Source organism: Eurosta solidaginis, chromosome 3 (genome assembly GCF_040869045.1).
Source record: "Eurosta solidaginis isolate ZX-2024a chromosome 3, ASM4086904v1, whole genome shotgun sequence".
NCBI classification, from domain to species: domain Eukaryota; kingdom Metazoa; phylum Arthropoda; class Insecta; order Diptera; family Tephritidae; genus Eurosta; species Eurosta solidaginis.
In genome coordinates, this window is record NC_090321.1 from 264,612,759 (window position 1) to 264,629,861 (window position 17,103).

General features: G+C 40.2%; 1 protein-coding gene and 1 long non-coding RNA gene across 2 annotated transcripts in view; one reads left to right on the forward strand and one right to left on the reverse strand.

Moving 5' to 3' along the window:
* The window catches only part of LOC137245499 (cyclic GMP-AMP synthase-like protein), a 67,374-nt gene extending 53,436 nt beyond the window's left edge, over positions 1-13,938 (forward strand). The window contains exon 5 of the mRNA XM_067776284.1: positions 13,398-13,938. Coding sequence (XP_067632385.1) covers positions 13,398-13,406 — 9 coding nt within the window. The 3' untranslated portion in view covers positions 13,407-13,938. The remainder of the gene's footprint in view (positions 1-13,397) is intronic.
* Positions 1-17,103, reverse strand: part of LOC137245503 (uncharacterized) — a 359,413-nt gene that overhangs the window by 192,893 nt on the left and 149,417 nt on the right. The window lies entirely within an intron of this gene.

The following is a 17,103-nucleotide window of genomic DNA, read 5'->3' on the forward strand; positions in this document are numbered from 1 at the left end:
GGGATCATTTGAGGGCTCTTCCGGCATCATTTCTGGATGGTTTTCGGGATCCGTCCGGGATATCGTCGGGGTCATTTGGGGACTTTTTCGGGATCATTTGGGGGCTCTTCCGGCATCATTTCTGGATGGTCTTCGGGATCCGTCCGGGATCTCGTCGGGGTCATTTGGGGACTTTTTCGGGATCATTTTGGGGCTCATCCGGCATCATTTCTGGATGGTTTTCGGGATCCGTCCGGGATCCCGTCGGGGTCATTTCGGGACTTTTTCGCGACTAATACGGGATCATTTGGGAACCCTTTCGGCATCATTTCTGGATGGTTTTCGGGATCCGTCCGTGATGCCGACGAGGTCATTTCGGGACTATTTCGGGATCATTTGGGATACCTACCGGCATCATTTCTGGATGGTTTTTGGGATTCGTCCGGGATCCCGTCGTGGTCCTTTCGGGACTTTTTTTCGACTAATACGGGATCATTTGCGGACCCTTTCGGCATCATTTCTGGATAGTTGTCGGGATCCCGTCACGGTCATTTCGGGACTATTAGGGGATCATTTGAGGACCTTTCCGGCATCATTTCTGTATTGTTTTCGGAATCCTTTCGGGATCCCGTCAGGGTCATTTTGGGACTTTTTTGGGGCTAATACGGGATCATTTGGGGATCCTCTAGAGGTCGTTTCGTGACTTTTTCTGTTTTATTTCGGGATCATTTGGGGACCCTTCCGGCATAATTTCTTGATGGTTTGCCGGATCCATCAGGGTCATTTCGGGACCATTTTGGGATCATTTGGGGACCCTTCCGAGATCATTTCTGGATCCGTCCGGGATGCCGTAGGAGCCATTTCGGGATTTTTTGTTACTTTTCCGGGATAGTTTTTGGACCCTTCCGGGATCATTTCTGGATCTGTGCGGGATCCCATCTTGGTCATTTCCGGACTATTTTGGGATCCTTCCGGAATCATTTCTGTATGGTTTTCGCGATCCGTCGTTGATTCCCTCGGAGCCATTTCGGAACCTTTTCTGGAGTATGTCGGGGTCATTTGGGGATTTTTCGGGATCATTTGGGGCTCTTCCGGCATCATTTCTGGATGGTTTTCGGGATCCGTGCGGGATCTCGTCGGGGTCATTTGGGGACTTTTTCGGGATCATTTGGGGGCTCTTCCGGCATCATTTCTGGATGGTTTTCGGGATCCGTGCGGGATCTCGTCGGGGTCATATGGGGACTTTTTCGGGATCGTTTGGGGGCTCTTCCGGCATCATTTCTGGATGGTTTTCGGGATCCGTCCGGGATATCGTCGGGGTCATTTCGGGATCATTTGGGGGTTCTTCCGGCATCATTTCTGGATGATTTTCGGGATCCGTCCGGGATATCGTCGGGGTCATTTGGGGACTTTTTCGGGATCATTTGGGGGTTCTTCCGGCATCATTTCTGGATGGTTTACGGGATCCTGTCGGGGTCATTTTGGGACTTTTGCGGGATCATTTGGGGTCTCTCCCGGCATCATTTCTGGATGGTTTTCGGGATCCATCCGGGATCCCGTCGGAGTCATTTCGGAACTTTTTCTCGACTAATACAGGATCATTTGGGGACCCTTTCGGCATCATTTCTGGATAGTTTTCGGGATCCGTTCGGAATCTCGTCGGGGTCATATGGGGACTTTTTCGGGATCATTTGAGGGCTCTTCCGGCATCATTTCTGGATGGTTTTCGGGATCCGTCCGGGATATCGTCGGGGTCATTTGGGGACTTTTTCGGGATCATTTGGGGGCTCTTCCGGCATCATTTCTGGATAGTTTCCGGGATCCGTCGGGAATCCCGTCAGGATCATTTCGGAACTATAAGGGGATCATTTCATTTTTCATCTTTCTTTAAGGGGATCATTTCAGCTTCCAGCATCATTTCTGTATACTTTTGGGGATCCGTCTGGGATCCCGACGGGGTCATTTCTGGCCTATTTCGAGATCATTTTGGGGTACCAACCGGCATCATTTCTGGATGGTCCGGGATCCCATCGGGGGAATTTCGGGAATTTTTCGGGATCATTTGGGGTCCCTTCCGGCATCATTTCTGGATCGTTTTCGGGATCCGTCCGAGATCCCGTGGGGTTTATTTTTTTACTTTTTCGGGAAAATGTCAGGGAGTTTCGAGACTGTTCTTGGATCATTTGGGGATCCTTCAGGGATAATTTCTGGATGGTTTTCGGGATCCCGTCGGGGTAATTTCGGGACTTTTTCACGACTATTTCGGGGTCAGTTGCCCTTAAAGATCATTTCTGGGTGGTTTTCGGGATCCGTCCGGGATCCCGTCAGGGTTATTTCGCGCCTTTTCGGGACTATTTCGGGATCATTTTGGGACCCTTCCGGGATAATTTCTCTATGATTTTCGGGATCTGTTCGGGACCCTTCGTAGTTTTTTCGCGACTTTATCTGGGATAAATTGCGGACCCTTTAGAGATCAATTCTGGATGGTTTTCGGTATCGGTCTGGGATCCCCTCAAGGTCATTTCGGGACTATTTCGGAATCATTTTGGGACCCCTCCGGCATAATTTCTGGGTGATTTTCGGGATCTGTCCGGGATCCCGACGGAGTTTTTTCGGGACTTTTTCCGGACTATTTCTGGATTATTTGGGGGCGTTTCAGAGCTCAGTTCTGGATGATTTTCGGGATCTGTCCGGGATCCCGTCAGAGTTATTTCGGGGTAATTTTGGGACCCTTCCAGGATAATTTATTCATGATTTTCGGGATGGGTCTGAGTTTTTCGTAACTTTCGGGATCATTTGCGGAACCTTCAGAGATCAATTCCGGATGGTTTGTGGACTTTTCCGGGATCATTTGGGGATCCCTCCAGTCATTTCTGAATGGTTTTCGGGATCCCGTCAGGGTCATTTCGGGCATTTTTCGTGACTACTATTTCGGAATCATTTTGGGACTCCTCCGGGATAATTTCTGGGCGATTTTCGGGATTTGTCCGGGATCCCGTCAGAGTTTTTTCGGGACTTTTTCGGACTATATCGGGATCATTTGCGGACCGTTCAGGAATCAAATCTGGATGGTTTTCGGGATCCGTCCGGGATCCCGTCAGGGTCATTTCGGAACTTTTCGTGACTACTTCGGGATTATTTTGGGACCCTTCCGGCATCATTTCTGAATAGTTTTCGAGATTTGTCCAGGATCCCGTCGGCATCATTTCGTGACTATTTGGTGTCATTTAGGGACACTTCCGGGATCATTTTAGGTCTCTTCGAAACCGGTAATTCAGCACACATGGCCGTGGATTTACGGCAAATTATTCGTAATTAAAATTCGGTATGTTTTATCTTTAATATATCACAGCTTTTTCGTTCTATTTTTAAATGAATCCTGTAACGAACTATTACAACTATAATTAAAATTTTTGTAATATTTTAACCAACTAAATACCCGAAAAAGCAACACTGCTTTCATTTAAAAACTTCTTTTTGGTTTTAGCTAATTGTAGTTTCACTCCTTTGTTCTATGAGTAGTAATTCTTTCACCCCTGTCATATCAATTAATTTAACTTAGAAACAAAATGTATTTTTTTTAATTCGAAAAAAGTGTATTGTACTATTTATGTAAGCGTGCCCATCAGCTCAGTTAGTTCTTTTTTTTTACTGTATTAAAAAATAAAATACATTGACAGAAAAAATTTTTAAACAGACAACTTGATAAGCAGGCTAACGTGAATAGCACATATATTTTATTTTCTCCTTGCGGACGGGGCCGCGGGTAAAGGCTAGTATATATATATATATGTAACTTAAAGGATCTGTGATCCTTACACTAAAAAAATTAAAGGGCCAGCTTGCCCTGGACATTAAATAAGAAAAGAAGCTTTATTAGATTTAAGATTTAACACTTCATTCAGTATTCTATAACTAAGTATGATAGCGGTTAGTATGAAAGCCCCGACGCAACTGCCCTCTGCGTGGACTGCTGCTGCCTTTTTATCATTTTGTGCAGCTACATTCTGTAGCTAGATATATGCGACGTCTGGGTGTGAGTGTGGCCTTGACTTCCCGCAGGTGTCTTACTTGGCTGGCGTGTGCAATGCAAAAGTCTCACAACATTGTGAAATAGAAATATGCTGACTCCGCAGCAATGTGCATAGGTACTGACTTGGTTCCCATAGATTTGATAACGTTGCGCAATATTGTCATTGCGCGATATGATGAAATGCACTTGCCCTTGAAGCGGGTGTTGGGTTGCAATTATGCTGCTTACAATATTTATGCTAGCGCAGCTGCAGGTGGCCCATCAAACGTGGGAAGAATAATTATGCTGACACAGCTGAAGTTAGCCCATGGGACTGTGGGAAGAATGATTATGCTGACACAGCTGCACGTGTAAGCTTCAGCTTGTGGGAATCCAACATGTTGGGGAGCCGCCAGCGTGTTAACTCCTCCCCCTTTAAAGATCTGCGTCCCGCGGATTAGTTGGCGAAGAAGGATTTTCGCCTCTTCGACTTAGCCGATTTGCAATGTTTATTTCAGGTAAGATTATCCTGGCTGTGATCTTCCTCCAAATGCTCCAAATGAATAGCATAAGTAGCAATAACCCTGATCCTTCAGAAAGTGCGAACCAACTGGTCTTGTCCCTTAGGTATTTCAGAAGTTTGATGTTTTCCATTGTTATTCCGTGTACCAGGTTGAGGTTTAGTGCCATGCTGTGGTTTGTAATGCTGGTCAAAACTGGTGGAAGAACCTGTGCTCCAGAACTACTAGTGCTTGAGTATGTTTCGTTGTTAATGACAATGTGCTCGTTGTCCATCTGAAGAATATAAGAACCGTTTAGATAAATTAAACTTTTACCTGATCCTACTGTGCCTATAAAGTTATCAAGGAATATCGTGTCCTCTTTGATAACTTCTACCGTGGATTCGTTGTATGTAGAGTAGGTACAACTTGTGTGTCCGCCTTTGAGAAGGCGTGCCAGACAACCAGTTTCCGGCAATAAGTCAAGAGATTTCCGATCGCAGACCATAGCAGAAGATAATTGCAAGCAATTTTCCCTTATCCTTATATTATAAGTCTTGAATTTGTTGGTCGGGATTGACCTGTATCGCAAATGTATACGGTGACCACCTTGGATGTTTGCCCTTGTGATTAAGTGATTAAATCTGGCATCAGTGACCTTAGGCAAGGACAGCACATACAGAAGGAGCGTGCTGTTGGTGTAAATCAATGGCTTGCCATACTCAATGGCTTCGATAGCGTTGCTGTATGGGAGGACGTCGATTTCACTAACAAGTTGGTTGACTTCTTTGCTCAAAAGGTTGCTGTTAATAATGCCAGCTTTAGCCATCTGGCAGGCGCGGATTAGCTCGTTAACGTCCTCCTTTAAAATGGTTATTCCGTGCTGGATTTCTTGTTCTAATTTTTCCAGGTGCCTTCGATCACGCACTTTGTTCGTGATGGTCACTATTCCATTTAGCTTCTGCAATAATTCATTAGTCTTTTTGAAAATGGCATTGTTTACCTTGTATTGCTGTTCAGTATTTTCTTTGAGGACATTTTCGTTACGGAGGACTTCGTCCCAGTCGGTGGCATCAGGTGAGCCAGCGATCCACTTCCAGGCAGACCCAATCCAGTTAATTGATCGTCTTGCTCTTTCGGATTTATGTCCTCTTAGTTCGCTCAGGTGTGTGCGGATTCTGTTTAATTGGAATGATAGTACCTCTGTCGATGATGTTGTTTCATTAAGCGATTCTAGTGTTTGCTCTAGTCTCGTTGTTGCCAAATGATATTGCTGCAGGTCAATAGTATGAATAAGTTTGAAGTGCCCATCAATGATCCATGCGTATCCATCTCGTATGGTAGCTAGTGGTGAGTCTATCTCGAATATATCGTACGAGTGTACAGTTGCGCAGAGGCAGAGGCTATTAATAAAATAAAGACATTAATCTAATTTTATTGAGTTAATTTCCCATACTTTTACCCCATACGTATATTTTAATTCTAATATTAATTTTCTAATCTAGGATTTTACACATTCATTCATTCATACAGCGAATCGATTAAAGCTATGTAAAATTATAACTATCATTATTCTAGGATTTTTATACTAGTTGAGTTGCGTGGGTTGGAAAGGAAAGTAAGTATTAGTAGTTCGAAAGAACAATTAGATTTTGTTTTTATTTTTAAGGTATTTTAAGGGTTTTTTTTGTTTGGGAGCAGTGAAGCAGTGTAGCGAAATGACTTCGTTGTTTCTCTTTTATTTTTTCTTTTTTTTTCTTTTTTTCTTTTTACTTTAGTGAGGATTCCATTCCCCCTTTTTTTTATTTATTCTTTTATTTTAATGAACGCTTTTATGCGTTTTACGTATTGCCGCTTTATGCGGGTTTATTTACCAGCCCAATAACTGTAGGACTGTTTTTTATTATAATTATTAGTTTTTTTGTTTTTATTTTGAGCAGTGCGTGCATTATATTGTAACGAATTTACTGCAAATGCTCTTATTTGCAATCTACTGCCAACGTTCGTATCGCTAAACTGTTGAATAAATAACTCCAATTTGTAATAATGCAAAATGGCCTTTATTAAAGTACTTCACAATAACAAACTGTGCAACGAATAGCTTGCTTAATAACCACACTGATTGATAGCTCAATGAAACTCTACTATTCAAAATAACACTGCTATTGCTCGCTAGATATCGTCTTAATCAAACTGCAATATTAAAAAAAAATTTATTTTGCATCGGAATATAGGCGATTTCTCAGCTGACGAAAGGGTCGTGGTGATCCTTTTTAACCATAAGCGTTGATGATTGCAAATGGCCTACTCGAGGCACGAGTAGCTTTACGTCAATTAAAGCAAAGATCTTATGGTGGAGTTGAACCACACCGATCGTCATCATTCGAACCAACGAGTTATTTGGAATTGAACCAACCTCTGACTGGATCGGCTACAAAATAATTTGCACCCAAAGCCCTAGGACTAAAGGATCTAAGCATGGGATTTGCCTTGTGACCAATGTTATCTCTGACGTTTTTTACGTCGGTCTTGTGGAATTTTTTTCCACTTTCAGTAACAATAGTTACGTTTCTGTTTTCAGCAACAGTTTCTTCTTTGTACAGTGGCTTTTGTTTAGCCTTTATCTGTTTATTTGCAATAAATAATTTGTCTTCTGCACTGAAGGTGCGTGGGGTAGAACGTTTATTGTTCAACCTAGCTTTCCTGACCTCCTGCTCCCCTTCCAATAATGCTTTAACGTCTTCATACGTTTTCTCTCTGAAGTCCACCAATCCCTGCTAATTGATTCTAGAAGTCCTGTTAAGGAATACGTCTGCTGGCTTTCGTTTAATAACAGAGTGAACGGTATTGTTGTACCGGTCCACTGTTATTGAGACGCGTTCCTTCGGAGTTAGTCTATTAAATTCAACAGAAATGCAGCGGTATATTTCAATCAAGGTTGAGTGCAAGCGCTCAACCTGACCGTTGCTTTCACTTCGTTGTGTGGGGGTTTGGTAGACTTCTATACCGAGTGAGCGGACATAGTTTAAGACAAGAGGAGTTAGAAAACCTCTTTCGTTGTCCATGACCAATATTTTTGGTAGTGAGAAGTAGTGCAGGAGATCAGTCAGCTTCCTTCGAATGTGAATTGAAGACTTGTTCTTTATCGCAAATAGCTTAGCGAAATTTGAAAATTTATCTATTGCGCTAAGGTATTTTTGTTTTTCAATCTCGAAGATGTCTATTTGCAGAATCTCACAAGGATAGCCTAGTGCCTACCAATTCGTTTCCATTAATCGGTTGAAATAATTCGCCATATTTTTCAATTTTTTCGCTTATCCTTCTTCTCGCTTCTAAAGGAAGGTCCCTAGACATTGTATAATTTATTTCACTGGATATTCGTGCCTTAAGGGGTATTTTATATTTCTTAATTTTTAAAACATTGTTCTTCCTATCTACCACTGCTCCGATTTCCTTAAGGGTATCGTCGCCAATAATCCCATCGAATGTTTTAAGACCGGGAAGGATAAAGAAAGTTATCTCGGAATTAATGCCCAAGTCTGTAAAAAATTTCTAAGTTATTTTTTCGGTTATATCTGCGCAGCCCACGCTGATGGAGCGCTAAATAATTTCTGTTTGGCCACAGTTGGTCTAATAAAATTTTTATTCGCACCCGTATCGACCAGAAAGTCTAGCGTCCGGCCGTCGGAAAGTTTGTATTCTATATATCGTACGCTAGATGGCCGTTCGGTAGAGAATCCTTTTCCTGGACTGGTTCAGGTTCTTTCTCCGCGTCTTCTGTGGTCACATGATAAAGTCGCTGTTGTTTTGTGTTTTCCGAACTAGCATCACGTTTGAAGGGGTTTGGCCGGTTCATGTAGTTTACGCGCCTACTCTGGATGGACTGGTCCACGTCCATCTTTTCAACGGGTGGTTGCAAAGAAGTTGTTTGGCCTGGCTTTGCAGATTTCTGTTGATTTGGGTTTCGCTTTTCGAAAGGGAATTTGCGCTCCTGGGGACGCCACGTTGTCCTTGGAATTCATTTTTTTGGGAAAATTGATGGAGTTGATACTCCAAAGTGCGGATGTCGCGTTTATCCGCGTAATGGAGTAATAGGCACTCCTTAATGCCACTCCAGTTGGTGTCGAATATATTGTACGATATTAGGGCAGTGTCAGCTGCTCCCCGTACCTTTTGGCGAATGTGCTGTAAAATAGCACGGTATATCGGTTTGTGTCTTACCACCTTGAAGTCAGACAGGATGTTCTCAACAGAGTGCACCCATGAAATGTATTGGACGGGATTGCCGTCAAAGGTTTGCAATTCTTTCACACATTCGGGTAACCTGGAGATGTCCTTAAGATCCGCCTCCGTTGCAGGAGCTCGAGGTTCTGCCTCCGGTACGGATGATTGGCTTGTTCCTTCTAAAACGTCGAGCCGGGATCGCAGATTGTCTAAGGCAGATACCCTCCTATCTACGCTGTTCACGTTTTCCAAGAGTGCGTTAACCGCACCTGTCAAATTTGTAACGGTGGTCTGCAGCGCTTCCATTATTCTGCAAGAAAATATTAAGATTTATTTTTATATATTCTACTTACGCCCCTATCACGTATAGGTTTAGCATTAGCACACTGTTTTTATAATTCTTTCGGGCTATCAGCCTCTTTTCACTCTATATAGCAGGGTTTTTCCCTTTTTCCCAATTTCTTGGGCTATCAACCTCTTTTCACTTTATTGTGCACTTAGCTTCACTGTACCTGCTCGGGCGCCACTTAAAAAATCTGTGATCCGTACACTAAAAAAAATTAAAGGGCCAGCTTGCCCTGGACATTAAATAAGAAAAGAAGCTTTATTAGATTTAAGATTTAACACTTTATTCAGTATTCTATAACTAAGTATGATAGCGGTTAGTATGAAAGCCCCGACGCAACTGCCCTCTGCGTGGACTGCTGCTTCCTTTTATAACATTTTGTACAGCTACATTCTGTAGCTAGATATATGCGACGTCTAGGTGTGAGTGTGGCCTTGACTTCCCGCAGGTGTCTTACTTGGCTGGCATGTACAATGCAAAAGTCTCACAACATTGTGAAATAGAAATATGCTGACTCCGCAGCAATGTGCATAGGTACTGACTTGGTTCCCATAGATTTGATAACGTTGCGCAATATTGTCATTGCGCGATATGATGAAATGCACTTGCCCTTGAAGAGGGTGTTGGGTTGCAATTATGCTGCTTACAATAATTATGCTAGCGCAGCTGCAGGTGGCCCATCAAACGTGGGAAGAATAATTATGCTGACACAGCTGAAGTTAGCCCATGGGACTGTGGGAAGAATGATTATGCTGACACAGCGGCAGGTGGCTATGGGATTGTGGAAAGAATGATTATGCTGACACAGCTGCACGTGTAAGCTTCAGCTTGTGGGAATCCAACATGTTGGGGAGCCGCCAGCGTGTTAACTTGTATGTACCTCATTGTATATAAAAGGAATGGCAACAAAAAAGGCAGTACTTAGAAACAAATTACTTAACTCAGCTTAACTTTCACTACTTGACGTTAAATCAACGAAAATAGGTCATTTACAGTTGCCATATCAAATTTTATTGGCCAGGCACCTGCATAGTAAGTGTTCTTCCGGCTCTTCGTCCCTCCCTAGGTCATAGGTCCTGTTAGTAAAGATATAATAGTAGGTTACGTTGAACCAACTGGTCAATAAAAACCTCACATAGACTGAATGTGTCCATAGTGATACCAGAATTTGTTTGACGACCAAACGGAAGAACCCCCCATCCAGCTATAAGGACTTTTGTTATACAATCACTCCGTCCTCTTGGCAAATACTAAAAGTTTTCTAAGACCTAGCTCAATTGCTGCCTCTAGATCTAACAACTCCGCTGCCCTTAAAAACTGTAGCTTGCCCTTTCTAGCGCAGGACAGGAACACATACCGTGCTGATCCGTTGCAAGTCGCTTTTCCTATACCTGCTTTCACTTATAAGCAACGCCAGAAGGTAGTGCCCATCGTGATCCTTAAGTAATCTCTCTTCATATATATCAGCCAGCGTATGAGGCAGCTAAATATGATAAACGCCATTAGGTGTGAGCGGCTGTTTAATAAAGAAGAGGCCTCTTTACGGTGGGCAAAAGAACAAGCAAAATAGACTTAAAGAAAAAACAACGAAATTAATTTATATATAAATTTTCGATAGTAAGGTCAATTTACTTCCTCCTCGTTTAAGATGTTGCGCGCATATGCACATGTGCAACTACAGATGCTAACAAAACACTTACAGAGCAAGGCACCCCATTATGGGAAATGCATTCTGTTGTTTTGAGCAAGTGCAACACTTTATGGAAGGCAGCAGGACGACCAAAAAGCGCCGAAATAATACAAGATGTATTACAACACACATTTAGCCGACCTGGTGAGACTAGGTGGAATATCCTATTTGATGCACTTCAGCAAATCTACGACATAAGGGAAAAACTTCATTTTACATAGTTCATTAAACCTTATACCTCAAAGAAATATAAAAATACCTTAAAATAAATAGAATTTTACTATATAAAAGAGTACTTGACTTGTGCTGCGCCATTAGCTGGAGCTCTCGATATAATGCAAAGCGAAAAAAATGCATATTACGGACTGGTCTTGCCGTGCCTTCTGACAATAAGAAAAAAATCAAAAAGAAAAAGCACTTCCTTTTTTTGTAACCTCTTAATAAAGACGTACAAAGAAAGTATTGAAAAGCGTCTTCAATCTCAATACTCCTGGATCGGAAATGCGGCTATTGAAGCGTTATCGTGTCGCAGGTTCAAAAATAAGTGGCTAAGGTACTTATAAATTGGATATCGCACCAATATTTTGAAAGTTTTCAAGAACTGCATCTCCAAAGAGATAAAAGAAACTGAAATTATACAAGATGTGACGACAAATACCAAATCCCGAGAAAACGCATTTTTTAAACTCGACTCTGGTACTGATTCTGATTCCGATAATTCAGAGACAGACGATATAACCAATGTACAAATGACTAAATCCGAACATTTGCTGGGCAAGCTCCTTAACAGCTATCCAGAGGTAAAAAAAGCATTTCTATAAAATATAATACACCTCTACCATCATCGGCTGCAGATCTTCCGAAAGGCCACAAACTATCCGAAAGTATGTTCGAAAAGAGGGTAGTTTTAAAATGCAACTTAAATATTATATTAATTGTAAATTTTAAATTCCATAAAACAATTAAAAATTAATCAATTGTTAATTACATACATAAAATAACAATAACAATAATTAACGTTAATTTGACGTTCTTAACGTTAATAAACGAACGAAATGACTTTGTTTCGTTTATTAACGTTGATTATCGTAACGAAATGATATCGGTTCGTTGGTTAAGCCTGCCTACAATAATTCTTAATTGCGACCACTGCAAAGCTAAAAAACACAAGGAGGTCCTCCGTGAAATCCACAAACAGGCGTAGGACCTCTATGCAAGGAATTGCCCGGTGAATGCTGTGCTCAAAAAAAAATACCCAAAACTAGCAGAGGAGGATTTACGGCGACCATTTTTCTAATTAAAAAACTTGCTTTGTTTATGATTTGAATCTTAAAGGAACTTTTAAAATTACAACTGAAAATTGTGTTCGAGTTGTGAATCACAAAAGCGACATTACATATTTGTGGCCTTTAGTGCGAGCGAAGCCGCCGGTAAAGGCTAGTTTATCCTAAAACGCTTAATAATTTGAACATAATAAGAGCGGTGGCAGCTCATTTTCCACATATGTATAAGGCCAAATACTCTCTCTTTATCAATCTTATGTGTGTTTGTATATATTCTCTTCCTGTGTTCTTCGCCCCACATACCTTAGGGCCTACTCTGTATTGCGATGCGAAAGAAAAAATACCGCAAAATCGGTACTCTGTATCTTGACATTCGCATGTATATTTTGACTTTCGCATTCACATTTTGCCCATTCGCAATTTTTCTCCCTTTTCGCATTGCCGGCACTCTGTAAAGCGAAAGCGAATGTCAAACAGCATTCATTTTCGCATTTTTCTTGCTACAAGTAATAGGCATTCGCATTGTTCAAATATGTAAGTATTAATTGATGATTTTATAAATTGATATCTTTATATTAATTTAAAAATATATAGGACAACTCAAAAAATAAAACAAACACAAAAGCAACAATTTGTAATCCTAGTGGACTTAAAATACATAAATAAATAACAATTAAATCGAAACCACTTTTTTATAAAGCATTTCTATTGGAAATCATGTCATTTTTTATTTGTTCTCTGATACAACTAGCAATATTTCCCATTCTATAATTTTCCACGTTTTCTGTATTTATCACGTTCACTTCTTCCAGTTCAATTTCTGAACTGGGAGGATTTCTTCATTTAAATCAATCCTTTCTTCATTTAAATCGTTCCATAATGCTACAGAATCCTTTTTTTAATTTGTTCAACAAAAATTAATCGTTTGCCGAAATTGTAATCGCCTTGTTTCTTTTGTTCTCTTTCTTTGAGTTTGGTCAGTGATGCATACTCAAGCAAAAAATTAGCGAAAAATAAAAAAGCGACATTGTTAGCGATGCGATAGCGCTACAGAGTTCCAATTACCTTTCGCATCGCAATTTATTTTCGCATCGCACTGCCTTTCGCATCGCAATACAGAGTAGGCCCCTGGACTTGATCGTCCCTCACCTAGCACTTAAATGTGCAAAGCGTGCCCGTATGATCATAAGGCTCATACGAGCCGTTTTGCCCATCGCTGATGTATAAGATCGTTCTAATCGCTATCTAATCTCTTCAATCTAGGCACAAATAATTAAGTAAACGATCTTCTAATAAAACATTTTTTTTAATAATGCATACGTTTTTGAAAATTAATTTTAAAATACTCATTTTTATTTTTTAGATGACTTAAGATGGATTGCGGAGCCATTGCAACTTCTGTTCCCTGAAGAACTGATGAAAATTTCCTAATTAACTGCCACATACGTGGTTTTAAAAATATCTGCACACATTAAAAAACTTTACATTCTGAATTCTTTTTAAAAGTGCATGTCATATTCGAACTTAAAAAGTGAAATGGTATATATATTAAGTTTTTTTTTATTGTAACTGTAGCACTACGTATTTAAAATGATTTTAATTAATTAGTTATGAGTATTTCATATTAATATAAATTATTTTATATAAACTATAAAAATAGTGAAAATGCATTTGATGTCAAGATTAAATTTAAATATCTGTGAATTATTTGCAAAATACTGAAATCCTTATTTTATTATTCAAAAAATATATTTCATAAATTCATAAAAACAAACGTTATATTTGCACTAAAACTGTAACTTTATTCATTAATTTTTTTAAATAAAAACTGCATACCACAAGGCGAACTTGTGGTTGTGGATAATAAAATGCAATTACAAGATCATGTTCAATCCCGACTCTTACATCCTTGGTATGATTGAGGCCATTACTAACTACGCCTAGAACCACACTATAATAAAAGGACACTACAAACAATGCAAGCCGACAAATAGCGTCTCCCCATCAGGAAGGAGAAATGAGATGCTAACCAAACAGTTCCTCTTGAATACCCAGAAACCTGGGCATTCCAACAGATATCTGATTGATGTGCCAATACCGCCGAGGGGCTTAAGGAGTCATCTCCGTAAGCATTTTGAGGAAATACGGCACCTGAGAACTCAGCCATATGAAGCCAAAAAACAAGCAGGTCATCAGTGAACTCCACAAACAGGCGTGGGTCCTTTATGCCAGAATTGCCCTATGAATCCAGTACTCAAAGATTAGTACCCAAAACTTGCGGAAGAGGAACGCATACTCCCCAGGGTAACGCGAGTCACTCTAGCTCAACTTCGATCTGGATACTGTAACAGGTTAAACTTTTACCTATCCAGAATCAACCCCGACATACAAACTGTATGCCCCGCTTGCAATGTGTCGCCACATGACAACAACCATCTCTTTAATTGTAATGTGGAACCAACGCCTCTAACACCCCTCTCATTATGGTCCACCCCTGTTGAAACATAAGTTTCTTTGGACTCCCGTTAGAGGATATTGATGAAAATTTGTGATCTGTCACACCTATTGGATGGGGCGAAGCACTGCTACAACAACAACAACCAATAGCGTTTCATCGAATTAAATTAATAAAACAAAGCATGTATTACTTCGCTAACGCTTCACAATTTCCTACACTTAAACGCGGCATTGTTAGGTACGTTAATGTTGTTGTTAACACTGCTACGCCCCATTCAACGGCCGCGACCACCCACAAATTACATTAAAGCCTTCTAATGGAAGTTCAAATAAACTGGCAGTTTCAACACGGGCGGACCATAGGGAGATTAGTGCTAGAGGGGTAGACTCCACATTACCCATTTCAGTGTAACCCTATAAGGTTCCTTAATGGTGCTATTTTCCGCATTGTACCGGGTCAATATCTGGCAAAGGACCATCAAAATCAATAAAACTTCTCAAAACCTTCAGGGAGTCTACCTATCTCCACACCAGAAAAATAAGTTGTATGTAAATCGGGCTTTGAAGTACGACCGGCTAATCGGCAGCTGCCTTTTTTGCGGATTCTTTAAATTCAATTAAGAAAAAATAGTATCATAATAACAACACAGGCCGACAAAATTTAACCAAAATTCAGACCCACAAACCAGACGACATATTTCCGAATGTTTATGATGCGCTGAATCCATATTTTCGAAGGATTTTGATGCGCTGAATCCAAATCTGGCCTCAGCTCTGGTTTTCGAGATATCCTAACCTAAAAGTGCAAGAAAACACCGTTTTTGCCCATATTTGAGGTTATGTAGCCTTGCAGATGTTTTCTTTCAGCAAAATTAAAGGATGGCATCCTTAAATACAAGTGTTCTTTCAAACGGCGTTGAGTTTGATCAAATATAATTTTTTTCGCTGAGATATCACATTTTGAAATTTTCATGTTTCTAAATTTTCCTACACCTGAAAATCGATTGAGATAACATAGACATGATATAGTCGATTACTAATTTTCTTGAATTGAGTCTTATTTTTCACCATAAGTGTGTTAACTCACCACACCACTACACTATCAAACCCTCGGGTACCAAGTCACACACAGCCCTAACCGCTAGAAACCACCACCCCTATCATACCGCAAGCAGGCTAACCCACAAACCTGTGGACAGCGTTTACTCGCATATTTTTCTTAAAATAAGTCTTATTTATCTAGATATCAACACAGCCCACAAGTGGGCTAACCAACATAACTGTTAATCCATCAACTCCCTGTGTCCCCTAACCCTAGAAACCACCACAAACATGAAATGCGATATCTCAGCGAAAAAAATGTTATTTGACCAAACTCAACGCCATTTGAAAGAAGAAGACTTGTATGCCATCCTTTAATTTTGGTGAAAGAAAACATCTGCAAGGCTACATAACCTCAAATATGGGCAAAAACCGTTTTCTTTTGCACTTTTAGGTTAGGATATCCCGAAAATCAGAGCTGATAGAGCCATTTTGAGGCCAGATTTGGATTCAGCGCATCAAAATCCTTCGAAAATATATAGTCCGGTTTCTGGGTCTGAGATGCTGTCGGCCTGTGTAATTATTGTTAGGCCTTGAGCTCGATTAAACCCACGATCTTACAACTCAGTAGGCCGATATAACAACAAAAATTGATTCTTTAAACATTCTCCTTAAATGTGTTAACTATGTAAAAAATTTTAAAATATTTACGAAAACTTTAAAAATTGTTTTTTTTTTTTTTAATTTGCGGAAAATATGCTGCGAAGTGCATTTCTACTGCTAAAACTCTGCTCACCTAAACTTTTAAACCCCCCCTCCCCCCCTTTTCATGCATTTAGATTGAAGATCGTACTATCCCAGAATTTTTATTCAAAAACCCTTAGAATTTGTATCAAATATAGCGTGTGTATTACACATAATGCAATAATAGAGGTGATGTCAACAAAATAACCTCACTTTTTCGGCAGCTCTATTTGCCAGTATTTAGTTGTACAGTAAAATCTAGTCCGATCGTAGGAGAATTCAAAGGCAGTTATGTATGATACACAACCCTCTTAAATATGTATGCCGAGCTTGTCAGAATAAGGGAAAACGTCAACGAAATCAGAACACTTGAATATTAATTTCGTCATGTGTATTACGTATTATGACAAAGCATCACGTTTTCTTTAAATGAAATTTTGACAATCTATTGATCATCACTAGCAACTCGCAAATCAAACACAACATACCCGTCTGAGAGCTTTGGAGACAAATGTTGACATAATTTACTTATATATTGTAGAGATGTTCAATTTTTTGTTAACATTTTTTTTTATTTAGAACACATAGTAATAGGAGTAACGTTCCTGCCAAATATCATCATGATATCTTCAACGACTGCCAAATTACAGCTTGCAAAACTTTACTAATTTTCTATTCTGCGTCATAAGGTCAACCCACCTACCAAGTTTCATCTCTTTAACCGTCTTTAGTAATGAATTATCGCACTTTTTCGGTTTTTCGAAATTTTCGATATCGAAAAAGTGGGCGTGGTTATAGAACGATTTCTTACTTAATTGGCGCTTAAC